Source organism: Bubalus bubalis, chromosome 2, assembly GCF_019923935.1.
Source record: "Bubalus bubalis isolate 160015118507 breed Murrah chromosome 2, NDDB_SH_1, whole genome shotgun sequence".
NCBI classification, from domain to species: Eukaryota; Metazoa; Chordata; class Mammalia; order Artiodactyla; family Bovidae; genus Bubalus; species Bubalus bubalis.
Genome location: NC_059158.1, coordinates 40,236,417 through 40,252,109, shown reverse-complemented (window position 1 = coordinate 40,252,109; position 15,693 = coordinate 40,236,417). Strand labels below are relative to the sequence as shown.

The 15,693-nt window shown below is 54.6% G+C and overlaps 1 protein-coding gene and 1 long non-coding RNA gene across 6 annotated transcripts in view; both read right to left on the bottom strand.

Moving 5' to 3' along the window:
• Positions 1-15,693, bottom strand: part of MDGA1 (MAM domain containing glycosylphosphatidylinositol anchor 1) — a 76,783-nt gene that overhangs the window by 49,876 nt on the left and 11,214 nt on the right. Inside the window, exon 1 of one of the 5 annotated variants that reach the window (XM_044930541.2) lies at positions 11,068-12,075. The exons of 3 other annotated variants lie outside the window; for them this stretch is intronic. In XM_044930541.2, the coding sequence (XP_044786476.2) occupies positions 11,068-11,134 (67 nt within the window). In that variant the 5' untranslated portion in view covers positions 11,135-12,075. Of the gene's footprint in view, positions 1-11,067; positions 12,076-15,693 lie in introns of those variants that run through there. One more of the 5 variants, XM_006079824.4, reaches the window with a different exon arrangement.
• On the bottom strand, positions 769-4,758 carry LOC123330022. Its single transcript, XR_006545715.2, has 3 exons — positions 3,396-4,758; positions 2,987-3,148; positions 769-1,894 (listed from the first exon to the last, which is right to left on the bottom strand). It is a non-coding gene; the product is annotated as an uncharacterized LOC123330022 (long non-coding RNA).

Here is a 15,693-nt window from a genome sequence, read left to right as displayed (position 1 = left end):
TGAGCCCCAGGAGCCCTTTGGTGACTTTGAGGCAAAATGCTCTAAGGCAAGGGTTCCTGAACTTTGCTGCACATCAGAATCACCTGGGGATTTTTTTTTTTAAATGCTGATCCCTGGTTCTCACTCCCAGACATTCTGATTTATTTGATATATGACCTAAATGCTTTTTTTTTTTTTTTTTTAACATTTCCAGGTAATTCTAATATGCAGGAGGTTTGAGAAGCACCACTGTGAGGAGATCAGAAGAGCAAGATGAAAGGGACCTGGATCTCTAGTGAGCAAGGAGTCACCAGTACAGCCGTGCACAGCCTACTTCAGACTTAAGAAAGTCGCTTTAATTTGTTTGAGACTCTGTAGTCAGTTCTTTGGTTCTGGCAACAAAATGTGACTCCTTTATTTTTTTTTTTTTTTGGCCTCACAGCACAGCATGTGGGATCTTAGTTCTCCAACCAGGTATCAAACCCGCTCCTCCTGTACTGGAAGGGCAGAGTCTTAACCACTGGACCGCCAGGGAACTCTTCAGAATGTGATTCCTAACTGGTATAGGACGAGAGAAGACTCCTGAGAGTCCCTTGGACTGCAAAGAGATCAAACTAGTCAATCCTAAAGGAAATCAATCCTGAATATTCATTGGAAAGACTGCTGCTGAAACTGAAGCTCCAATACTTTGGCCACTGGATGGGAAGAGCTGACTCACTGGAAAAGACCCTGATGCTGGGAAAGATTGCGGGCAGGAGGAGACGGGGATGACAGAGGATGAGATGGCTGGATGGCATCACCGACTCAATGGACATGAGTTTGAGCAAGCTCTGACAGCTGGTAGGCTGCAGTCCATGGGGCTGCAGAGAGTCAGACACGAATAAGTGACTCAACAACAATAGGACTGAGGGTTCTCATCAGCACCCCATCACCCACAGCACAATCTGGGGAACAAAACAATGGTTAGTTCTTGCCCTCAGGAAGGTCACACTCAGGCAAGCATGAGACTTGGCATTGGGCAGACTTGAGTTCATATCCTGACTCCACTACCTGCTAACTGCTGGGCCTTGGGTAAGTCCCTTGAGCTGAGCCTCAGTTTTTCCAACTGTAAGGTGAGGACGCTGGGAAAGACTCCATTCTCCTGCTGCACTGCGAGCTCCTGAGGGCAGGTGTCCTTCGCCTCTGCAGCCACAGCGCTGACCACCCCTCCAGATACTCAGCAGATACTCATTCAATATCTGCTTGCTTTACATTGAACTGCTGCAATGTGGTCCAGCTCTGAAATTTTCATTTTCTCTAAACTGAGAAGAGAATGAAAAAAAGGCCACATTTCCAAAAGGTAACATAATTTGCCTATTGAAAATCACTGAAAATGACATTCCTGGAGCAGTTTCTTAGGGTCTCTCTAGGTTCGAGACTGGAAAATCCCTGGTCAGAGAAGAGCAAGAGAGTCCAGTCTCCTAGGCTCCTGACCTGGATGCTCCAGTTAGAACCACAAAACTAGAAAGTCCCATGGTTCATCATTTAAAAAATAGTGAGGTTTTTTTTTTTTTTTTTTAAGACCCGAGTGTCCAGATGATCATGGTAGAAACAAAGCTTGGACAGTGACCTGGAAAATGCAGAGATGCCCTCAGAAAACCCAAGGGAGAAAGGCATCTGCTTGGGCCTGACTCATTCAGATGCGCTGTCTACACCAGCTGTGCCCAGGAATCAACTGGAGGGCTCTTCTGACCACAGCTGCCTTGATGCCACCTGCGGAGTTTCTGATTCAGGAGGTCTGGGGGCGGAGCCAGGCATCTGTTGTTGAAAAAGCTCTCCAGGTGGTTCTGACAGGCTGCCCTGGCTGAGAACCACTTCTCTGCACAGCTTCCAGCCCTCCAGATCATCAAAGTCAATCTTGGCTGAGTGTCTGGGACTGGAAAGGAACCAAGAAGAGCCTGGGGTGGAATCTCAGAGGCCAGCCCAGCAGCAACTCCGGGCCCACACATGTCACCCTTTCCCCCACAGAGGTCACCTCCCCCTTCCACTGCAGCTCCAGCTTCTCATGGGCAGAAGGCCCGGCCTGGCGAGGGAAACTGGGGTTCCAGCCCTCTCTGGCCTGTGGCCTGCACCTCCTGCTTCCATATGCCGCCCACACCCGGGGCTCCCTACCATCTGCCCGCCAGCCCTCTGCTCTCGTGAAACAGAGTCCTCATAGTGCGCCTCAGAGTTTACAAAGTGCTATCCCTCTTGGCTCCTCTGCAATCCCAAGAGGTGGGTGTGCCTGAACCAGCCTTCCAGATAAGGAAGCTAAGCTCAGAGAGGCAAGACTCCTGAGTTAGGGGCCCTCAGTGAGCTCCCCCGCTGGCCCGCCAACCCACGTCATCCCACCTGAGTCCAATCGTCTTTCCTGCCTACTCTTGCTGCTCAAAGAGCAACCTGTGGGCCAGCCGCACCTGCATCCCCCAGGAGTTTGTTGGAAATGCATTATCTCTGCTCAGGCTCGGACCCACCGAATCAGAAATCCCCGGGGGGCTCCCACTGGCCCTCGAACACCCCACTCTATGCTGCAGCCACTTCCCCACCAACCTCCCAGTCCCCAGATGGCCCTTACTCCAGCTCCTCCCCCATCTCAGATGGCCCTTTCTCCCCTGGACTCCATCCCTTCCCTGGCTTTCTGGTCCCCGTCCTCTCTCGAGTCTCCTCCTACCTCCCTGGTCTGTCTCTACCTTCTCCACTCCCCCTCCCTCCAGGGCACTGGTCTTAGCCCAGTCTCCTCTCTCAGTCTATCCTGTCTTCGTTGGCCATTTTTTAGAAAATGTTTTCTGGAGTGTAGTTGCTTCACAGTGTCGTGTTAGTTTCTGCTGGACGCTTCCTTGGCAATTTCATCCCACCTCGTGGTCTCAGCCCACGTTGTTGTGTGGACATAAATCCAGATATGCGAGTCCATCTCTCAGAACAGATGTCTCCCTCCTGAGCACCCCCCACCCCCGTCCACCTGCTCCATCAACATCTCTCCCAGACATACCAGTGCCAGAATCGCAAGAAGTTCAAAACTGCACCGACATTGTCATTCAAATAAAGCTGTTCCCTGAGGGGACTTCCCTGGTGGTCCAGTGGTTAAGACTTCACCTTCCAGTGTAGGGGTTGTGGGTTCAATCCCTGGTAAGGAAGCTAAGATCCCACATGCCTTGGGGCCAAAACACCAAAACATAAAACAGAAGCAATATTGTAACAAATTCAATAAAGACTTAAACATTTTAAAAAAAGAAACTATTCACAGAGGACTTGCTAAGTGCCCAGCACAGTTGGGACTTCCCAGGTATGGCTCATTGCATGCTTATCACAAACCCATCTGACAAGCAGTAAAGCCACAGCTTTGAAAGCAGATGTAATTTCTCAGACTCTCGCAGCTGGTTCAAACCCGGGTTCCTTACCAGAAGTCCAGTTGTTGAACTACTTTACTCCACTGAGCCAAACCTGTCTGACTTCCTGTGGTCTTTGTTCTATCTCATTGCCATTGTGTGCCAAGCTTCCCAACTCCAAACAGCTCCTATCCCTTGTCCGAGCTCTGAAACACTGTCAGGACCTAGTGATGGGCAGTCTCACTTTTCACCTTTTGTAACAGTCTCTACCGGGTCCATCCCCCACCCCTATCCCCAACCCCCTACAGTCTAGTCTCTACATGGTGGCCAGAGACATTCTATTAAAAAGGTGTCAATTAATGTCCCTCCTCTGTTCAAAATCCTCCCAGTGCTCCCACTTCTCTCAGAATAAAACCCAAAGACCTTCTATAGCCTGCATGGCTGCAAACAATCTGGCCCCATTAACTCTCTAATCCCACCTCCTACTCCCCATGGCTCACTCCACTGCAGCCATACTGGACTCCCCATTGTCACTAAACAGTCCAGGCATGTTTCTACCCCACGGCCTTTGCACTGGCTATTCTCCTGCCTGGATCACACTTCCTGTAGATGTCTGTGGGACTTCCTCCTTCGGGCATTTTCAGGTCTCTGCTCGGGGAGGGGAGACCCACTCTGGGAGCACCCCTACTCCTAATTAATGTATATGAACTTGAACTTGGCTGCTTTGCCCTTTTGTGTAGAATTCATCACCAGAGAATGCATTATATACTTATTCACTGACTTCTTTACTGCCTGTCTCCCTTCAACTTGAACTTAACTCTAGGAGAACAAGAGCATGTTTCTTTCACCAAATTCACAGGTGCTCCACAAAGAGCCAAACTCAAATGTGTGTCAACTGGCAGCAGTTCTTATACTGACTCCTTCCTGTCCATTCTCACAGCCCCCACCCTGGATCAAGCTCTCATTACAACCTTGCCAGACAACTGCCAGATCTCCTGACCAGTCTTCCTCCTCTTAACCTTAGCCTCCTCAAAACACACAGCTGCAGGGCTACCCAGCCTAATATGAGCTCCCTGGGTCATATTAACCCATTCACCTGCTCAAGACTCTCCCGATACTATCTCCCAAACCCAAGAGTCCAGCCTACTGCCGCTAGGCACAGGTCTTATAATCAGCAAATCTGGGTTCAAGCCCAGCTCTGCCACTTGGACAAGTAAACCCACCCTTCTGATCCCTCAGTTTACTCTTTGATAAAATGGACTGATAAATTACTCTCTCTTAAGGGATTGTAATAAGGATTAAAGCAGACAATACATATTCCTGATCTCATCCTGGGAAGTTAATGTTAGCAATTTTTATTACTTTTCCTTTACTGCTCCAACTCTCACTGCCCTGACTCCCTTTCAACTTACGTTCCAGCCCAAATGAATGACTCACTACTCCCCTCCGCCCCCCACACATACACATCCTCCTTGCCTCTGCCATAATAAGCCGTCCACCTGGGATGCCCTTCTGGCTCCTTACTTCTATTTGTCAAAGCCAGCTCAAATGCCCCCTCCTCTAAAAGGCTTTGGAAGTAATTTCCTCCCCCTTGGAATTCCCACAGCCCTTTATCTGCCCTTGCCACATGGCATTTATCAAGATCTTCCAGGAACCACTATCTTGTATGTGATTCCTCTCTCCTTCTCTTTGAGGGCAGAGCCTGCATCTTATTTATCTCAGTAGCCCTGTCAATGCTCAGAACAGGGCCTTAATCAGGGAGGTCCTCAGTAATTTAATGGATAGTGAGAGGCACACCGGGCATTCCAGGTGGCACTAGTGGTTAAGAATCCACCTGCTGATGGACGAGAGAGACATAAGAGGTGCAGGTTCGATCCCTGGGTGGGGAAGATCCCCTGGAGGAGGGCATGGCAACCCACCCCAGTGTTCTTACTCGGAAACCCCATGCACAGAGAACCCTGGCAGGCTACAGTCCACAGGGTCACAAAGAGTTGGACACGACTGAGCGACTGAGCACACAGGAGATGGACACCATGTTTTCCTACTTCCAAATCAGAAGGCCCACCGGGATCAAGTCTCCAAGCCACTTCCTACCAGCTGTATGACCTTGAGCAAATCCTTACACTCCTACAACCTTGGTTCCCTCATCTACTAAATGGGGACCATAGGACCCACTGTTCTGACCTCTCAGAATGTTATGGAACCAAAGCAGGCAGAGGTGTGAAAATGCTTGTTAATGCACGTGGCACTTACACACCTATAAGATGTTGTTGTTATAACCAACAATTCTCCCTAAAATATTCATTCCTAGGACTTCCCTGGTAGTCTAGTGGTTAAGAATCTGCCTTGCAATGCAGGGGCACAGGTTCCATCCCTGGCCAGGAAACTCAGATCCCACATGCCGTGAAGCAACTAAGCTCAAACGCTGCAACTATTGAGCACACGCACCACCACAGAAGACCCCACGTGCCACGACGACGACCTGATGAGGCTAAATGGAAAAAAAGTGCAGTCCTCTTTGCACAAGAAGATGCCCGAAAGAATCCTCATCGAATGCAGTGCAAGATGTCAAGTGAGTTTTACTTTCTTCCTTATACTTTTATGTTTTCTCTGATTGTTTTTGCAGAAAACACATGTTATTCATAGGCGTGGGAAAAGGGAGATTGCATTAAGAAAAAAAAGGTTCATTCCTTTGAGTTAGGCATTGCTCTTGCCTTCCGTATCAGCATCTAAATGCAACAGGGGCCCTTTAACACCCAGTACCAGTGCCCAGCAGGGTCTTCTGACTGTGGGGAGGAAGATGCAGAAGAGGGGTCATACCCAGGTTCTCAAAGAGGCGGTTCTGCCAGAGCATGAGCCCCTGCTCTGCACACAGCCCCAAGGGTCAGGAACCAACCCAGCCAAGCCCCACCAGGAAGCTCTCCTCCAACCTAGGGTGTCGGAAATGTGGTTCTGACCAAAGGCAAATGCCCTGGATGCTAGGGTGGGAACACGGGAGCTAGTGGGGGGAGTCTGGAGCTTCAGAAGGCCCTACGGAGCCCCCATGGGCCCGAGGCTAAGTAATTAGAATAGCTCTCATCCTACTGGGAGGCTTGAGGCCAAGGGAGCCCAGGAAAGGCAAGAAGCAATGTGATGGCCAAGCCCTCCCCCTGCTGGCCACATCTGGAGCGGCAGTGCCAGTGGCACAGGGCAGGGTCCCCAGGCCCCTGGGCCCTTGTCAGGCCCCAGAGTCCAGAGGCAGGTCAGAGTCGGGGAGGGCTCATCCAGGAATGAGAGACCCAAGGTCCCATCTCCCAGTTTCCATGTTTTTGCCTGATGGGGCATTCCTGGCCCAACCTCCGTGAACCCAGCCACCAGGAGATAACAGGTAAGAGCAGGGGAGAGAAGATGGAAGGGAGCAGGGTGGGGGAGGATATGGGGGAGAGGAGGGCCTCACACTCCTGGCTGTCTCACTCCTCCCAGTCCCGCCCGTGCCTCCTGGGCAGCTGGGGAGAAGCAGTGGCCGCTACCACTGCCCGGATTTCCACTCCCGCCCCCAGGTATTGATTTCCTGCATCATTCATTTGCCGGCCTTGGCGGCTGTGATTAGCTCCCTCCATTCTCCCTGTGGAGCCCCCCGCCCCGTCCCTCCATGTTTCAGCAAAGCAGAGCTAATACCAGGCTCTAAATGAGGCTTTGCCACCCTGGCCCCAGCAGCTCACAGTCAGGTCTGGCCAATTACAAGGAGGCTCTCAGCATGTCCGCAGCCAGCCCCTCGAAGAGGTGCTTTCCCAGCTAATAAACAAACTCCTCCTCTCTAACCAGCCCCATTTCCCAGAGCCCCCTTCCAGGCAGGAAGCACAGATTTGCAGCCTGCAGCATAGGGTGGGACGTCGTGTGGATCTTGACCTGAAGGGGGGACTCTCCTGCTTGAAATGAGGCCTAGGAGCCCTCGGACTAGTTGAGGGGCCAACTTAAACTTGGAGGGTGGGAAGTGGGGGTGCAGATAATGCTGACAAAGCAAACAAAACAGCCTGGATTTGTGAACACAAGGTCCTCTTTCTCCCTCGTGTAGTTTCCACAACTGAGAAGGGCGAAGGGACAAGAGGCAGGGACCTTCTCAAGGATACTTAGAAAACCCCAAGCCTTCCACTTGCCCTGGGAGGCCAGAGTTTTCATATGCTATGACTTCCTTCGCCAGCAGGCAGGCAGTTTCAAGGCATGGAGTAGAAATGTCAGTGAAAACTCCCATGGGTGCCCACACCCAGATCAACACCCAGAAGATGGCACTGGGAGACACACCTCCTCAAATTCCCTTTCCGCACCCCTCAGAGGAGGGGAAAAACCTGACTTGGTGATAATTCTGTAAGCTATGTTGCTCTTGTCAAATTATTCAACATCTGTCTTCATGTTCCCACAAAAATTAGCATAGGATAGTAGTTTCTGATGACACCTTTAGTGAAATATTTTGACTTCTACCAGTAAGTTGCAAACAACCTGTCTTAAGGATAACGTCAATTCCCACTCCTGCATATTAAATAATCCAGGGGTTTGTTGTGTTTTTGAAAGGGAGAGGAGTCCCACTGACCTGCTGCTGGCTGGAAGTCCAGCAGCTATGGGAGGAAGAGAGGAAGCCAGAGTGGAGGAGAGGGTGTTTTCTGATGCTAACCACACACAGGACACTTCTCCATCACCTGGCTACTGTCTTTGCCCCAGAACGAGGTCTCTGTGGCCAGCCCACCTCCCCCTGGCATGCCAGAAAGCAGATTACAAGATACACCCCGGAGCACAACAAACTGGCCCTGGAGATTGGGAGGCGGGAGGGAAGAGGAGACCAGCTCCAAATGCACCATCTGCTCCAGTACTCAGCTGCCGTAGCATCTGTGCTCCCAAGAGCAAAGCCACCTGACCAGACTGAGAGCACCTCCCCAACCCTATTGTGGACAGTGGACCTCAGAGCCAACAAGTGGACACTCAGAGGGAAGCTGGGCATAGAGCTCCAGGCACCTTCTTCCTACCAGCCTCAGCAGAGAGCCACGGCCCAGGCAAGATCCTGATGGCTTTACCCTCCATGTCCTATTCTTCCTCCCCCCTCTTCTCAGTTCAGCTTCCATGTTAATCTGCCACTCCCTTAGCCACACAGGCTGTGAAGATGCAGGGACTCCCTTGCCCAGGCACACTTTTATCTTTTGTGCCTTGAGTAAAAGCTTCTGCCTCCCTGCTCACTGCCATGGCAGCTAAGGTGCCCTCTGGCTGCCAGCCTAGGACTCCATGACTCACCCTAAGCAGAGACTCTCAAAGAGCCCCCACTACCCTGCTAAAAACCATCCTGGACAGACTTCTAGGGGAGAAAGAATTTCAAGAAGCATTTCCTCAACTTCCTCCCAACAATGGCCCTTCATTCACACAACAAATATTTGCCCGTGCCAGGCAGAACGCTGGGTGCCAACATACAGTGATGGATGGGCATGAGTGACCATCTCTCACCCCCACACTCTTACTCTTTTCTCACCTGCTTTGGAGTGGGGGGCAGGGCGCAGAAGAACTAGCTCTCCATACTGTTTCTTAACCCAGACCCAGTGATAGAGTAGTTGTCCCTTCTGCTAGAGCTGGCCAAATTTCCAGCATCATAGCCTCTTGCCATCCTTCTCCTCACACTAGATCTTCCATTCTCTCCATCCACCCCAATTAAGGCTTTCCACCCTGCAATTCCCCAGAGGCCCCAGACTTCCTCGGAGGTAAACTTTCAAAGGGCAAGTGGAAAGAATGTCACCCAAGAGCTCCAGGTTGGCCCCAGTGCACCAAGCCCACCTTGATTTGCTCTGAGAGCAGCTAGAATCCAGGCACATGAGGGAGTGGAGAAAATACAGTGAAAGGGGGACTTATAAGGCAATGGCTAAATCCTGGCCCCAGAGTCCTATGAGTGAGGGTCCACAGAGACCACTGCCCCACCCCTTGCCCTCATGGCTGGGGTTTCCAGGCTAGGCTCACGAGAGCCTCTTCAAGATGGGTCTCATGCAGCCCTGGAGAAGGGTGAAGAAGCTAGAGGGGATGGAGGAGACAGACAGCCAGGAGATGAGCCTGCCAGATCTGCCCAAGGGCATGGAGAGGGAAGAGCAGCGCAGAGAACAGCAGCAGAGGCGGAGGGCTCCCCATCACTCTCCAGAGCCCCTGGGTGTGGTGAGAAGGCAGAGGCCTTGGCTGGTGCCTCCTGAGGTCACCTCTTAAGGAGGCAGTGAAGCTGTAGGGAAATCTCGAGGAGAAAAAATGAAACAGGACCCGCTCAGTACACCCGGATATCTTCCCCTGCCCGGGGGAGGCCGAGGCCTCTGGAACCCACTCGGTGGCCTCCTCTCCACAGCCCAGCCTCTCTCAGTCCCTGCTGCATTCTTCTCTCTTCTTTCCCTTTCTGGCCTATGTAAAGGGCCAGGCAGTAAGAGACACACAAACTAATTAAGAAGCAGAGTTTGGCCAGATGCCTGAGCCAGCCTCCCCAGGGAATTAAACCCAAGCTAGCTAGCTGTGTAGGGCCAGGAAGATGTCACCTCACAGATACCTGCCCCCCCCCCTCAGGATACCCCTCCCTCTTGCCAGGCACCCCGAGAAAGAGCCATTTAGCATCTGCACTTGAGGATGGCAACTGAGGGGACAATACCTCAGCTCCCCAGAACCTCCCCACCTCCCCAGAACAGCTCAAACCCTCTCCTGATCCACCCTAAAGAAAAAGAATCGTCCCCACTCCAGCTACACCGCATTAAAAAACTGACCCACACAGACCACCCTGCAGTCAGGAGAAGGCACGGTAAGAGCCACCGGGCCCCAAAGACTTTTTGTGCTGAGGGTCAGGACATGACCGGCTGTTAGAACTCAGACGGGGGGTTCCTGAGAGGGATGAGCCCTTGGGACACTGAATGGATGATGCCGGCTCGCAGGATCTTTCCCCCAGAAAACCCATGAGAGAGAAGGGAGAAGCGGGTAACCAGAGTTCCCCTGGCGCCTGAGAGCCGGGCGTGCGGACGCGGGAGCAAAGCTGCGTGGGCAGGAGGCAGAGTTTGGACACGTCACCTGACGGGCGCGTGCAGTGTTTGCTTTCCCGGGGATCGTGGCTGAATGTCTGTGTGCGCGCAGGGAAAAGGAAGGTGGAGCTGGGGTTTTGTAGCTGAGAACCGGGGACAGGAAGAACTAACAGGCTCAGAAGAGGTCCGAGAAGGGATCTTGGCATCTTGGGAGCCGGATCTAGGGGATGCCTGCATCCCTTTGGGCTGTCAAGAAGCGAAGCCCAGCGAGAGAGCTGGGAAGGCGAGCCCGCCGCCCGGCCGCGGAGCTGGCAACCAGCTCGCCCGCAAGCCGCGCGCAACTCCAGATAGTGCAGCGCTTGGCTTCCACTCCAGAGGCCGAGTTAGGGTGGGACAAGATTTCAGTGCAAGTAGCTTTCTCAGTCCCAAGTGTGCGGTCTGTCAGGGTCTCCGAGGCCAACTGGATGCTCTTAAGGCTTCCGATTCATTCCCGCCCCAGGCAGGGTTTGGAAAAGTGGATACTACTTCCCCCTGGCATCCCCGGCTTAACGCCAGACCCTACGACCAGCCTCCGTGCGCTGAAACAGCTAGCTTGATTTCCTCGCGCTCTGGAAAAGGGCGGGGACCCGGGCATCCACTCCAGAGTCCGAGCCGGGGTACCCACCAAACCCGCGCAGCGCGCACTTTGCGCCTCTTGCAAAGTTTCCGCGCGGGGCTGAATCGGCTTTCAGCGGGACGCGGGCTCTTACCGTAGACTCCTTGTCCCCGGCAGTGGAAGGGGATCAGCGCCAGAAGTAGAAGGCAGGTCACCTCCATCTTCACGGCCCGTGCTTCATCCCCGCGAGGCGGCGCAGCCCGAGAGGCAGTGGGGGGCGCATCCACCGGGGCCCCTCGGTGCCCCTTGCGTCTCCCCCTTCCCCGAGAGGCGACGGAGGGGGCGGCGGCGGAGACCAGGAGACTGAGGAGGCGGCGGCGGCGGCGGCAGCGATCCGGGTTTCTCCTCCGGCGGGGCCGCTGCCCGCGTGGGGACGCAGAGGGCGCTGGCCTGGCCCCGGGTGCCTCGGCGCGCCCGGCGCAGCAGCCAGCGCCCCGGCCCAAGGACCCCGGCCGCCAAGCCTCTCCGGGTCCCCAGGGCTGTCCGCTCGGGGTTCTGGGTTCCAGGGACCCCTCCGCGGAGGCGGAGGCGCTTGGTTCCAACAGGCCACCGACGACTGACAAACTTGTCGTTTCCCCGCCCAGGGGACGCTCCTCCGTGGAGCGGGGGCGGGGAGGCCCGGGCTCGGCTCGGGTTAATCCGCTATCTCCAGTTCTGCGGCAGGTGCTGGGGGCTCAACGGCCCGATCCAAGGGGGCCGGGCTAGGCGTCCTCTCGGAGGCGAAAAGCCCCGACTCTAGGCCTCCAGAGCCGGGGAGAAGCGCGGGCTGGGCTCAGCCGAGGGGCGAGAGCCACGGGTCCCCGGGTCCGCGAAGTTAGCCGAGCCGCGGAGGAACCCCGGGGAGGAATCGCGCCCCAGCGCCCCGCGGGAATGAAGAGAACAATTCCATCCAAGAGAGGCCCCAGAACGCGGGGAAAGACGGAAAGTTTGAGTCGTTTGAAAAATATTCGCGCTCTCGCCGAGGCCGGGGCTGCGGCGCTGGAGCCGCTCGCCGCCTCCGCTCGCCGCGCTCAGCTCCGGCAGTCTGGTCGCGGCGGTGGCGCTCCCGGGCTCGGAGCTCTCGGGAGAGCGGGGCTGCGCCGCGCCCCAAGTTGGTCGTCCCCGCCCCCGCCCGGCGGCCTCTGCCGGCGGGGGCCCAAAGCAGGCGGGGCCGGGCCGGGCCGGGCTCCCGGGCGCGGCGGCCGCGGGGCTCCGGGCCGTGGGAGCTCTCGGCTAGCTCGGCAACTTGGGCTTCGCTGTGCTGCTTCCCCCCACACCCCGAGCTTTTCATTCCGCGCTCCCCTCCCCACCCCCCGCCTCCCCCGGCCTGCCCCCACCTCCTCCTTCCTCCCCTTCTCCTCCTCCCTCCTCCTCGCGGCTCCTCGTTCGGTCTCTCGCTCTCCCACCCTTTGTCGCTCGCTCTCCTGTTTGATTCCCCTCCAGTTAAAAAAAGGAGCCAATTAAAGGCAGCCCAGCTAGCTGGGCCCAGCCTCTGTCCAATTTCCTCGCCTCCCCCAGGACCAATTAGAGAAAACAAAACAGGGCTGGGGGAAGCTGACTGCCTTTCTGGCTCTCTCCCTCTCTCTCCCCCCACCCCTTTCTGCCCTTCCCCCCTTCTCTCCCTCTCTCCGCCCCCCCCATCCCCCCAGCAGGAAAATGTCAGAAAGCAGAAATGGATCCATCTATCCTGAGGACAGTGGCGAAGGGACGTGGGTTTCGGCGCGGGCTCTGCAGCGCGCTCGCACTCGCTCTCCGCCAGCCCTCGCACACCCAGACCGAGCCGGATGCACGGATCCCAGTCCTCTCGCCGGACAGGCACGGCCGTTCGCCCCGGAGACTCTAACCTAGCCCGCGGGGCACGGCACACTTTGTAAAATGTTTTGCACTTTTGGGGGGCGGGACCGAAGCGGGGGTCTAAGGAGAAGAACCAGGGCGCCCGCGGCTCTCGGGGTCCTGCAGGCGCGCGAGCCGGTCGCCCGCTGTGTGGGTCTGCAGGGCTGTCTGCGTGGCCCTGGAGTCCCTCCGCCCCCGGCCGAGCCCCGCCCCTTTCCAGGCAGCCGCTGCCTCTCCCCGCGTCCGGCGCGGGGGCCGCAGCCGGAGCCGCTGGCTGAGCCTCGGGGCGAACACGGCGCGATCAGAGCTCCAGCCCTCGCCGCCGCGGCCCACAGGTTGCCAACAGGTCTGTCCGCAGGACCCCGCAGCTGAAATTCCCCCAGGCTACCCCGTTCTCCGCAGCTCGTCCTTCTCCCCGTCCTGCCTCCGCTCAGGACCTCAGGCGCCCCCAAGCGCCCCAGGCGCACCCTCTCTTCCGGCAGCCTAGCCAGGGGTCGGCTCCGGCTACGTGGTCCCCGCACTCCCGAACTCCACTACCTCAAACCCGCCCTCCGGGAGCAGGGGTGGGGAGGGCGCGCCTCCCAAACGCGGGCAGGGAGAGGCAAAGGCGAGCAAGCAAGGCGGGCGGCCTCCCCCGCACTCCGATCGCTTTCCCCTCCCCGGGTCTGGCTAATCTCACCTGCTCCACCTGTCGCCGTTTTTTATCTCGGCGTGTGCGCAAGGATTGTGTTAGGGCAACCCGTGGGAGCGCGGAAAACCGCAACTAGCAAGAGGCGAGATTACACACCTTTCTCTCCCCCCACTCCCCACTCCCCGGACCTGTTTAACATCTTGGCTGTGGATGGGGGTCCACGACTCGACGCATTTGTCAAAACTGAAAGAACATACAAAAGACTTAATTTTTCAGCATGTAAATTAAAACAAAATTTTAAAATAATTAAAGGATAAGTCACCCCCTTTCCCAGACCCATTTCCTGCTGGGTCCCTCCTCTCCTGCCTCTCACTGGAGTACCTGCCCCTGACTTCAGGGGTGTGACGGCAGGACTCAGGCCTCTGGGGAAATTCCAGGCAGCCTAGGAAGGGAGGGGCGGCTGTGCCCACCTCCGCGTTTCCTTCTGTCCATCTCAGGAAGTCTGAGACCATCGGAAGAATCTCCCCCCCCCCCCGCTATTTTATTGAAATATAGTTGATTTACAGTGTTGTGTTAATTTCTACTGGACAGCAAACTGGTTCAGTTACACATATATTCTTTTTCATAATCTTTCATGGGAAGAATCTTATTCTGCAGCCCACCTCCACTTGACTGAGCCTCCTTCATCCTCTCCTTTTTTTCCTCTCCTTGCTTTCCTGTGGGTCTATGGCTGAATAAGGGAAACCAGACCCACTTAGTGCTGGACACCCAGCAGATGCCAGCTGAAGATCTGTTAAATGAACCAGTGAATGATTCCCATCATAGGCCACAGACCACCGACCTAGGATACCCTCAGTGCCGCCATCTTTTCTACTCCCCTCTATCCCCAACCAAAGAGAAAAATCCATTTTCTGCCCCCACAGACATACAGAGTTATCAGGTTCTGTATCTTCCCACCCACTTTCGCCACGCAGTCTGAAAGGAAGTGGTACCAACTGAGGGTGGGATGATAAGTACCTTCTTTTATTATCATCCTCTTCCCATTATTTGAAAATCGCTGCATCCTCCAGGAAGCTCTCAAGGAGTGATCACAGTGATTCCTGCCCTCCTTGGCTTTGCCTATTTTAAGTTGAATGGGCACTTGTCCATGTCATGGGAAACTGCCTTACTATTTTTCAGTTAGCCAACCCCAAATAGCAGTTAATTGCTCCTTTTTGGCTTTGGGATGTATTATTGGTGGACAAGGAACCCCACTGACTCAGCTAACCATCTCTTGAGTTTACTGTCTTTGAACATCTACCCTGGCCTGGAGGAGAGAGAAGACTCATAATGGGGGAGTGACAAAAAGGAGGGGAGAGTAGAGGACCAAATTCTACTGCGGCTGGGATTGAACATTTGCTGTAGCTAATCCATTGTGAATACTCGGCAGCTAATTGTGTGCAGTGTAAATACCTTGACAGCCTGCTTGTCTGTGCCGATAAATTCAGTCATCTCCTCCCCTAGATGTGCCCGTCTTTGCTGCCTCTGACAAAGCCCTGGGCCTGACAATGAGAAGCAAATAGGAGAAGGAAAGGAACAGTTGGCTTGGGAGCCATGGGTCCTGAGCGCCAGTCCTAACCTCTCTAGGCCTTAGTTTCCCCAGCTGTAAAGTGAGTAGGATCCACATTTCACAGAATGGTTGAGAGAAACGAGTAATAATAGTAATGGCTGACACCACATGCCAAGCACCATTCTAAGCCCTTCATGTGCATTAACTGTTTAATCCTCACAACTATGTGAGACAGGACTGTTATTCTCGTAGAATGGCACAGAGAGATTTATTGATTCAAGCAGCTGCTAAGTGGCTGAAGTGGACTCTACAGGCTTGCTCTTTCCTAGGTATTTAGTAAATATTTTCACAAGAAGTGTTCCTATTCTCTTCTGGAATAGAGAACAATCCTTCTGAGCCCCAGATCGGGCGCTTGGGGGTGGGGCATGAAAGCTAGACCACTGGACTCGAGGCAACAGTGAAGGAGGTTGCTGGGCACGAGTTGAGACTGAAGCCACCTGGAGGCCTGGTGGTCAACACCCACTGCCAGCTCTTGGGTTCCACTCATGACATTCTAAGAAAAACTCCATCATTTTGCCCTAGAGAAAGCCCAACCTGTGGGCTCCAGGAGGACTAAGTAACTGCTGACTGAGGGCATGCCTGAGAGGCTGGACAACCAGGAGCCCCAGACCTCTGTCAAGCAGCGCAACTTGGGGCTTTTGTTGTGAAAGTGCATTACTAGAAATTTC